The sequence below is a fragment of the Chaetura pelagica genome, unplaced genomic scaffold (assembly GCF_000747805.2).
Source record: "Chaetura pelagica isolate M959 unplaced genomic scaffold, ChaPel_1.0 scaffold117, whole genome shotgun sequence".
In the NCBI taxonomy this organism is placed as follows: domain Eukaryota; kingdom Metazoa; phylum Chordata; class Aves; order Apodiformes; family Apodidae; genus Chaetura; species Chaetura pelagica.
Window position 1 is genome coordinate 6,512,684 of NW_009954185.1, and position 11,329 is coordinate 6,524,012.

The 11,329-nt window shown below is 39.5% G+C and overlaps 1 protein-coding gene across 2 annotated transcripts in view; it reads left to right on the forward strand.

Annotated features, from left to right (window-relative positions):
* The window catches only part of FBLN1 (fibulin 1), a 64,526-nt gene extending 53,515 nt beyond the window's left edge, over positions 1-11,011 (forward strand). Inside the window, exon 16 of one of the 2 annotated variants that reach the window (XM_010002967.1) lies at positions 9,840-11,011. In XM_010002967.1, coding sequence (XP_010001269.1) covers positions 9,840-9,979 — 140 coding nt within the window. In that variant the 3' untranslated portion in view covers positions 9,980-11,011. The remainder of the gene's footprint in view (positions 1-9,839) is intronic. The other variant, XM_010002966.1, reaches the window with a different exon arrangement.
* The last annotated feature ends 318 nt before the right edge of the window (positions 11,012-11,329 follow it).

The window sequence follows — 11,329 nt, forward strand, 5'->3', positions numbered from 1 at the left end:
AATTAAACTTTTTTGAGCAGTTGAAGAATAGTATTTATAATAAATTAAATCCCAAATTTCTGATCAGTTGAATAAGACAGGCAGATCCTTTTTCATGCTGGAATGTAATTCCTGAACTGTAATTTCCTTTCTCTCTCTCTTTTCTTTAGAGGTGAAATGAAAGGCAAAAAGGGAAGCAGATTCAGTTTTAGCTAAACTTAAACTAAGACTTGTACCCAAGTGGAAACTTCAAAGGCTTTGAATACCTAGAAAGTTTTAGGCATAAAACTGTTTGGGCAGTCATTAAAGGAGAGCTTTGTCTTTATGTGGCTTATAAATTATTACTGTGGTCAACAGATACTCAGCATGTGAGAGATCAGAGCCATAGGTGATGCTTAGGGTCGCAGATGCAGGCTCACCTTGTTCCTGAGGGGTGCCTCAACAGCTTTGAGCTGCACTGTTAGGCAGCAGTTACAGAATTGCTGTAGGGACGTGGGCATTTTTGCCTGTTCTTAAGTGTGGTCAGCCCTGCACCAACTGGCCCAAGGCATTTGAGGTCCTGTTGGTGCCACTAGGGCAATGCTCACTGGTACAGTACCTAAATTACCACTGCTGTTCTGTTCCCTAATAGGGAGCACTGGGGTTGCATTAAGCAATATGAAGCTTTGTTGGTGCTCAAAAGAGAAATCCCCCCCCCCCTCCCATCTCCCTCTGCATCCTAACTCCACCCCTTTCCCTGTTGTCAGCATTAGTGCTTGTGTGGCAAGCCACATTTTGGTTCTTTTCTTTTGGGTGTTAATCCAAGGGAAGGGGTGGATTGTACAGCAGGACTGCTATTTCTGATCAGTTTAAACCAACAGTGATACTGCCCTGAGTGTCATGTAGCTTCTGAAAGTGCAATTTTACATCTTCAAACTGACTTCTGAAGCATTTTATAAGCCCTTGGTTGCTCAACAGTTGAAAATCAGGCCATTTTCATAAGAATTTGAATAAAGATCTGGGAGGTCCATGTTTAAAAGTACATGTTTTTGAAAATCTTGTCCCCAGTTACTTACACAAAGATATTCATAGCCAGCCACATTCCTGAGAAGCAGCTTTCCATCAGCATGGAAACCTTGTTAACATCCAACCCTGACTTGATTCTGGAAATATATTATTTTGTGAAGTGTTCACCATCAAACTTGAATGAAGGTCTAATTCACAATGTTATGAGGGCAATACACTTCAAAGCAAGAGGAAATCTATTTCAGTACTTGTATTTTGATTAATGAGTTTTTCTGAATCCTTTAAGTATATTTATGTTTGTCAGGTGTGGCAGCTCAAGGATTAATGACATCTTCAGAGCTATTTTTCTGTATATTATTTGATGCCTGCAGTGATGATTATCAAGAAATATTACATTTTCCAAAGAGCAGCCACTTATTAATAAAACAGATTGTATCAGAAACTATAGAGCACCACATAGCAGGAGCTTACATTGTTGTTGTCACAAATACTTGAGAGAACTATAGATAGCTCTCACTAAAAAAAAGAAAGGGGAGGGCGGGAAAAAATTAAAAGAACTATTTAGCTTTTCAGAGATGGAGGAATCTAAAGTGTACATTAACTTTCTGAAGTCAGCAGACATCTGGTGGTCTGGGAAATGCCTGCAGTTTGACAGCTAGATTGTGCCTTTAGGCACAGTCATGAACTAGAGAGGACTAGAGGAACATCATGCCTGTGAGGTTGCCTATGGAGGCACAGCCCACTGCTGTGAAGGGCAGTGAGAAGGGCTTCTACAAGTATGTAAACAGTAAAGGGAAGACTAGGAAAAATGTGGGCCTACTTCTGAATGGGGTAGGAGATCTGGTGACAAAAGATGTGGATAAAGATTAAGAATTCAATGTTTTCTTTGTCTCATTCTTTACTGATACGAGTGGCCTTTAGGAATCCCGGGGCCCTCAGAGCAATAGGAAGGTCTGGAGCAAGAAATGTTCAACCTTAGTGGAGAAGAATCAGATTAGGGAACATTTAAACAAACGGAACATACCCAGATCCATGGGAGCCGATGGAATGCCCCCACAAGTGTTGAGGGAAATGGTCAATGTTATTGCGAGGCCACTCTGAATTATATTTGCAAGATTCCAGTTCTTGGATTTTCCCATGGACTGAAAGAAAGCAAATGTCCCTGTGCTCTTCAAGAAGGCAAAGAAGGAAGAACTAGGGAATTACAGGCTGGTCAGCCTCACCTCACCCCCTGGGTAGGTGATGGAGCAAATCCACCTGGAAACCATTTCCAAAATTATTAAGGTCAAGAAGATGACTGAGAGCTGTCAGCAGGACCTACAAAGACATGACTGGATTAGGAGATCATAGATTCATTCTGGTGGGAAAAGACCTTTAGGTCATCAAGTCCAACAATTAACCTAGCACTGCCAAGTCTGCTACTAAACCATGACCCTAAGAAACACGTCTATGCCTCCTTTAAATACCTCTGTGAGATGAGATAAGAAGAGATTATATTGCCTGTATTGACTTTAGTAAGGCTTTCCACACTCTCTCCCTTAATATTCTCATAGGCAACCCAAGGAAATGTAGACTAGCTATGTGGACAACACTGTGATGAGTGGCTGATACACCAGAGGGTTGTGCTGCCATCCAGAGGAACCTTGACAGTTCAAAGTAATGGACTGACAAGAATTTAATGAAGTTCAGCAAAGGGAAATGCAAAAGTCCTGCCCCAGTGGAGCAAGAACCATGTTACTAGTACTTTGTGCACACTGGCACATTGGGGGCTTACCAGCTGGAAAGCAGCTCTGAAAAAAGAGACGCGAGCATCCTGGTGGACACCAAGTTGATCACGAGGTAAAAACATGCCCTTGTGCCAAAAACTGGCACTGGGATGCATTAGAAAGAGCGTTTGCAGCAGGGTGAAGGAGGTCATCCTTCCCCTCTGCTCTAATGAGGTCACCACTGGAGAGATGTTCCAGTTTTGGGATTCCTGTTACAAGAAGGACATGGACATAGTGGAGAGAGTCCAGAAGAGGGTGATGATTAAATCCCTGAAGCATCTGTTGGATAAGAAGAGGCTGAGGGAGCTGGGACTGTTCAGCCGGGAGAAGAGGAGTCTCAGGGAGAATCTGGTCAATGTAATGGGAGGGAGTAAAGAAGACAGACTCTTCTTGGCGTTGTGGAAAGAATAAGAATCAATGGGCACAAACTGAAATACAGGACATTCCACTGAAACACAAATCCCCTTATTTTCTTTATTGTAAAGGTTGCCTAGAACTGTGCAGTCTCCATCCTTAGAGACACTCAGAACCAGACTGAACACAGCCAAAGCATCTAGGTCACTCTGCTTTGAGTATTTATGGTCTTCAGAGGTGTTTCCTGCCTCAAATATTCTGTGATTCTGATTCTGGACTGTAATGATGTTGAAAACATGACTGGACTGGATTGTTACAAAAGGAAAAAGTTTGCAGCTTTCACTCTATCAACTGCAGTAAGACATTCCCTAATGTGCAATGGTTGAAGCATTGTATTTTCAAAGCTTGGAATACATTAAGCAATTACCTAACACTTGATTCACTTCCCTTCTTCCCTGGCATGGTACAGGTCAGTAAGTACCCTAGTAACTATGTTTGCAGAGCAATTTAAGCATGAAAAATCATTCCTTTGGCATAATGGTTTGGATTAACGTACAGCCTTTAGGAAAGGAATTTAATTAAACTTTAATGTATGTAGAGCCCCAAAGCTTTTTAGAGAAAAAAAAAATTGGATAAAATAGCCTAAAATATGTATTTTCTTTTTGTTAATTGTTTTCCAACCTTATTGATGAACTTTGTGTATCTGGAATGAGTACTGAATAAGAAATATATTTCTTTCCTTATAAATCTGAACATGACTTCTGTGAGTTGAGGTCTACAGAGCCAAAAACCAATTTGGCTATATAGTTTTGGCTTCACTCTATAGATGTGTATTTACATGCTGAAAACTGAGATAGTCTGGTATTCAAGCCTAACCTGAAACTCGGTGTCTATGGTTTGATCCAAGGAAGCATTTATTCATGGCTGGATTTTTTTTCTCTCCCTCATTTCTGGAATGATCCTATCAACTTTGTCTTTAAAAGTAGCCACTTACAGTGATAATTTCCCTAGTCCTGAACTTCCTAATTACCTGAACATCTCTTTTGAAACTATGACTAGGCTCTTAAGAAACACTGATGCATCTGAGATGTTTACTCTTCATGTTGAAAATCTTGGCCAGCAGTATAAAGCAAGAGGCCTTAAGGAGAAAAGCAAACTTGAAATTATAGTCCAGGATCTTGCATTAACATGAGGAGATCAGTCTTCTTGTATCGCTTAAGGGAAACTCATAAACATGCTTTTCCCCTACAAAAAAGTTGTTCACCACACATTGCCTCTAGTATGCCAGTGTTTTGGGCTACTTTTTTTTAGTAGCCATGCAGTGGCTTTAGGTTCCAGGAGGCTGAGATGATAACCCCTCAACTTCATTACTGCAACATCTGCATGGGATTAAAGAAGTTTGCTAACATAAAGGGAGAGTCTGTGACCATCCTTTATTCATAGTTATACATACTCATGACCTAACACAGACTAGCAGTCTATTTAAAGGCTATTTTTGTGATTCCCAAAGATCTGCTGCTTAAAAAGGGGTAGCTTCTATTGAGTTGGGGCAGCTAGGACTATTCATCTCTGATAATGCTGTAGAAAAGGACTATTCATCTGACAATGATGTAGAAGGACCACAGTGTTTTTTGTGGGGAAACAGATATCCAGGAACAGCCAAATGTAGGGCTTGAAAATACAGGCTGAGATTATTTGGAAATTAACAGAAAACTTAATAAATTACCTGAGTCTCAGCTGAGTGTAGGCTCCAGCTCCACAGCTCTCACCACATTCTGTGGTACTTTAATTTTTCCAAATTAATCATTTCATATTCCAAGTATCCGTTTAAGACACAAGGAAAATAGCTCAAGGAAAAACTATGAGATGTTTTCTTGTGTCATTGGATTCTCTCTCTTGTAGGTGTCACTAGCAGCTCATTCCAAAAGTTCCATATGAAAACAGACAGCACGATCACTCCCCATGTAATAGCACGATCTCTTGAGAAGCTTTGCTGTGGTTTTTGACAAAGGGGGCACATTTTGTGATGGGCTTTAGCTTTTGCTTACAATCAAACCTGTAGACTCAGAGTTAGTATCCTTTGGCATGTGATGATTGGAACAAAACCATATAGCTGTAACCCTGTGGTATGGGGGAAAAGGTGGGAAAGAGGGGAGGGGAGAAGAGTTCTTGTGCCTGTCACTTAACACGAAGCTCAAAATGCAGTTGAGGGAATTGATCACATTTTTGATAACTGTGTTTATTGTATTTTCCTGAGCATAGTCCACAGGTTATTTGGAAGAGCAGCTTTTGATTTGGCAGTAGTTTGGATTGTTTATATATACACAAATACATATGCCTGCATATGCATATGCAGGTATGGCAAGAGGAGGTTTACTTCAGCACGTCCCCACTCCAGCAGTTATCAGATACAGCTCCCCAGTAATTAGCAGTCCCTGTTGCCTCTCCCTTCAGCCTCTGATTCATTGCCTGTTCCACTAACAGTCTCAGGTTGATTTTGTGGGGATCCTTAGAAGTTTAAATTATCCAAAGCCCTCTTTTTGAGGAATAGGTGCAACTTACGTCTGTGCTGTGGTCTTACAATGATAGAGATTTAAATATTTGACAAGACTCAAGAATCAATTCCTGTGGAAAATACTGTGATCTTCATTTCTGGAGCAGAAAACATAACTTAATATCTCTCTACCAGCCTAAAACGGACTTTTCTAGTGGCAGTGTGAAAATTAGCTTCTTTGTTTCTGCTTTGCTTTCTAGCAAACCATGGAGATCCCTGTTAGTGGAACTTTCTCTAGAGAAAATGCAAATGCAGTGTTTAGCAAGAGATGCAAGAACACAATGGCCCAGATTCAGTGCAAATGTAATTGCTGCAGATTTTGTGGTTAGCAGTGGGAAAGGGGGGAAAAAAAAAAAAAAAGGTTTGTTTAAGAAGTATTTTAAAGAGTTTTGTAAGTGCTCCTTTGGCATACTGGGCACTGAGCTTAGTACAGAAGTCAGAGTCAGGAGTCTGAATTTCTGGAGACAAAATGGTAATGCATGATAACGTGGGGGCTTGGCATCCAGAATGGGTTAATGTGGTCACAAAACAGCAGCGTTCCTCCTAAGTTCAAAATGGAGCTTCTTAGCAAATCAGCTGCCTAATGCAAAAATACAAGCAGAAACCAGACACAGAGGTGAATTGCCTGAGGGTCTCACATATTTCAAAGCAGGGAAATGTAATGATATCTTAAAGAGGCATAGACAAGCCAAGGAATACCTGTGGCATCTGATTACAATAATAGAAATTCTGCTGAAAGGCTTAGGAAGATTAACAATATTAACCTAGCTGTCTTATTTATCCCATCTTCTTTGATAAGCAAAGCCTCAGTAATCCAGTGACAGTGGCTCTAAGATTGTTGGGTTTTGTCATAATTTTCACTTGAAAATAAGTATTATATATTATTTACTTTAATGTCTTCACTACACTTGGTGACATATTTTTATGTTAAACGAAATCAAAATATGAAACATGAAAGAAGAAACAGGGCAAGAGAGCAGCTCAGCATATTAATTACAGAGCTTTAAAAGTTCTGGGCCATAGTCAGACTTGCCACTGCAGAAATAACTGTGACACCCAAAAGCTTACCTCCTCTCAAGCCAAGGCTGTTTGCTTACACAGATCAGCAGATGGAAAGGATTGGCACTGATCCTGTTTACAATAAGGGCAAAGTTTGCAAGAAAAAAAAAAGTCTTATCATTGTTTTCTAAAAGGAGGTCAGCAAACCATGAAGACACCCAAGCAGATTTGGGATGTGTAATAACATCCCTGCTCAGTTAACAAAAAAGCAAAACCAAACAAAGGTGAGCTGATGGAAAGTAGTCTGCCTTGCCTGTGACACACAGGGTTTTCTGTAGGTTGAATCTATGTTTGGGTCACAGATTATGAACCAAAGAGCATAAACAGCAGCAGCAGTACATCAGACTGGAGGGTAGCAGTGCTTACTTGCATAGATGTGCCTGCAGGCAAGACAACACAGATGCTTGAGATTGCCTGGCACATGAGATTCAGCAGAAAGGTGCATCTCTTGGTTCATTTATTAGCAGTGATTCACCCTGTTTTAATATGTTTTAACATAGCCAAATATTATCCTGGAGATATATATATATATAAAGTTATATATGTATATAAAATTTATATATATAAAAATATATATAAAAATTTTATATATTATTTATTTATTTATTTTGTGGAAAATACTAACCTAGCTGAAATTTAATTTTGTTGGGAAAGGAATTTTCTTAAATAAACTCAATCCATTTACCAACTGTGGAGCCTGCAGCCATGGTCCAAAGAGGACCAGCTGATGGTGGTATTTGAGAGCACAACACTCTGTTTTCAGGTCAATTAATGAAGAACAGCATTGTTCTCCCAGCATCCTATAGAGAGTGACTCACAGGAGAGTGTGTACTGCTACAGTGATGCAGGGCCAAGACCTAGATTGCAGTTATCCCCATGTTAAATCTGAGTGGCTCCATCTAGATACTTCGGATTTAGATTGGTAAAGAAGAGATTAAAAAGTAGCTGCTTAATTCCTACTTTTCCTTACTTTTCCTTACTTTTCAGTACATTTAAAAATTGCAATGTTCCTATTGCTATAAAATATGGTATTGTACCTAATATTCAGCTATAAATGCTGAAGGATGCCAGACCACAAATCTGGGTCCAGGATTAGTCTGTCAAAAGGCACAGTGGAGTAACATGTTTATGCAAATATTGCAGTAACTGATAAATCCATGTTGCTTAAAAACACCCAGAATTATTATACATGGCATGAGATTTTTTTGGGAAAGGAAAGCTTTCAATGAGTGGATCTGCTGAGAGCTAAAAACCTGTCATATGCATTTGTCCAGTAGAACATTTCAAGGTTTTTTTCTTTCTCTCTTTTTTTTTTTCCCCTTTCTGTCCATTTAGAGCAGCTGCCTCCTTATACACATGCTGCAGTGCAAACCCATCTGACTGCATCATCCTATTTATTTAGTAGAATAGAAGACAAAGAGAAATAGTTCTTTTTATACTGGTGTAATTTCAGGGCCATCTAGGACATTGGCACAACAAACAGGATAAATAAATACTGTGAGAGTATTGTGTTTCTTTCTGTTCCTTCAACTTCTTGCTTCAATATAGTTGTCTTAACGTGCAACATTCACTTCTCAGACCCTTTTTAGGCTGGGTTTTAAAAATGCAGCAAGAGGACTGTGTGGAAAAGTCCTGCCACATGGATCACAGTGTGTTTGCCACCTTGAAAATACATGTTCCAATTTTTCTGCCTGTTAGCAGAATGCATCCAAACAAGAATGAGAAAGTTACTAATTGGTTCGAATGTGACATCAATTGTGCAGATGGATGTCACACTGTGGCATGCACCATCTTGAGTGGAACTGCATCACATCAGAAAAAGCCACAACTTGCAAACCCACTTCTAGACTAGTGTAGACTCTGCTAGAGCAGAGCAAGAATAAGTGGAGCACTATGAAAAGATTGCTAAATGGAAATAGCAACCTTTGCCATCTGAGGCTTGGTGATCACTGCATGAGCTGCTAACAAGGTGGGTTAAACAGCTTGCCAGTACTGAGTGATTCCAATGCTGTGTTTCCATGCTTGTCAGTTAAAGCAATGCCTGCAATCACGTGAGGTGTTGTTAGCAAAATGCTTTAAATGCTACCCTAAAGGGAGGGCAATTTTAGCAAGGCTTTTCTTTTTCAATACCATCTGCCAAAACCAGTCTTTTGGTAAGGTTCAGGAGAGTAGCCAAGAGAACAAAACAGAAATATATAAATATATTTGTATGTATGGTAAGGGGAAGGATGCTGGAAAAGTGTATTCATCGAATATGACAAGCAAAGTGAATGTGGTGAAAAGTTAGCAATTTTACTGCATGCTGAAGATATTAGTTTGTGTTTAAACAGGACGAAACTGTAATGTCATCACTGCCTAAGAAAAAGGTGCTGACAGCCTGCATAAGCAAACGTTTATCTCTCCCATCAGATCTCAAGCCAATGTATTTGTAGGGGACAGCTCCAGGAGTTGGGCTGGGACTCCAGGAAGGCGCTGCTGTGCTGCCTGCTTGTGAAACCTAAACTCCAGCATGCAGAAGGAATATGTCTCAAATAATGCTTTCTTAAACTGTGTTTCCTTCAGAATCAACCATCCTGTCAGATAAATTGGCTGTCAGAAGAGGTCTGAGGAGGGTCTCTCCCAGGCTTTCTGTGCCTGCTGGTTGCCCTTGGGTGCATGTGATTTTGACTTTTTGGATGCATCCTTTCAGATGAGAGCTGTTTGGTAGCTCCCTCCTCTAATAACACTGGACCTAGAAAATAATTGTGCAGACAGTACATGTTCACAGTCTGGTCCGGAGCCTTTGGAGTCAATGGCAAAGCTCCCATTGACTTTCCTTTGTGCAGGTCTGAAGCTGTAATGCTCTTCTGTTTGACCACGTTGCGTTAAGGCACCAATAAGACCTTATCAGATCAGATGGGTCTCCTCAGGGTCCTTCTCCACACCCTGCCCAGAGTTGTATTTTATTCTTATTCTGCAAACTTTCTTGCAAGCCTTTAATGTATCCAATAGATAAAACAGCTTCTCCATCAGTGATACTGAAAATGAGAGTTTTTACTCTTGCTGAAATGGAGCAGGGTGAAGCTCATCCAAACCCATCTGATTCTCCTATTAATCTCAGCAACCTATTTCTGTCCCAACAGGTGTAGTTCGCCAGGTGAGGCCCATTGTTGGACCTTTTCATGCCATCCTGAAACTGGAGATGAACTACGTGATGGGTGGAGTCGTGTCTCACCGGAACATTGTCAACGTTCACATCTTTGTCTCTGAGTACTGGTTCTGAGAGAGTGTTTAAAATCCCAGACAAGAAAGCCACTCCAACCTAAATCATTACTACAAACTGTTATGTCATATACTTGTTTCTAAAACCCAATAGCGGGGTTTTTGTTTGTTTGTTTGTTTTATTTCTAAATATTTGGTTTATTGTTTAAGACAAATAACAAGCTATTATGTTGATTAGACATAGGGTGGAGCAAATGAAGGGAGCCTGATGTAGTAGTTGTCTGTATAAATAAGTAGTGTGTAAAAGTGCTCAGCTGCCTAGTGAAATTTAAAACTTTTCTAAATGTTTAGGCAGATCTTTAACTATTGCTCCTTGGCTGGATAACCAGAGTGACTGAGGCTATGGAACAAAATAGATACCAGAGTTCATTGGGATGAATATATGGTATTTTTGGGTGGAAGAAGTTTGGTAAGGATTAGTAATTTCACCTCATTATTAACTACCTTGAAGGAGTCAGCTTGTCAGAAAGTGACAGATACTTTTGGGCCCCAGCAGGGCAACTCTGAATAGGCACTCAGAATTGCTAATAACTTCTGAAGAGTTTAGCCTAAATATTTAAAAAACACCATTCAGCTACAGCTACAATAGGAACTGCAAAAAGAATTAGAAATAGTAAGAGAGTAATAAGCTATTGCACATATTAAAAAATACTCCTTTTTTGTACTTATTTTATTGTAAGATTATGTTTGATTCTAATTAAACAAATACCTCTCACTGAAATTATCCTCTTATCAGGATAAGGCATATAGCTTAAATTCCACTCTCATCTGTACTCAGCAATACATGGGAAACTCAGAGCTGTATCTCCTGTCAATTATAGAGTAAAGCTCCATACCTTTTCAAAATTTGAAATAAAATCAGCATATTAAACTGCATATTCCTATGCACCAAAACCAGGCATATGTAATAATATCATGAAACTCTCATAAATAAATGAATGTTTAATGTATTTTCTGAGCATTAAAGTAACATAACTTTTTTATTACAGAACAGAAAATTAATAGCTCCATGTTTCAGTTTGTTGTTTGTTAAGATATGAGGAAATAAAAAAAAAACCCATACTCAAACATATGGTATAGTTTCTGCTTACCAGAACAATTGTATAATACACAAAAATGTATCTCCTGTAAGCAAATCAATTACATGTATATATTACACATTCCCCACTCAAAACAGGCCTGTATTTCATCTGTCATTCTTGGCGATAGGCTTTTTTCTCTTGCTTTTACACAAAAGCCCCTGAAGCTTAAGGAAATCTTTCCTCTGACCTGAATGATCTTTGAGTAAGGCTAATAAAGGCCCTCCTGTCTGATCCACTGCAAATAAAAGACCATAACGACTTCACTGTGT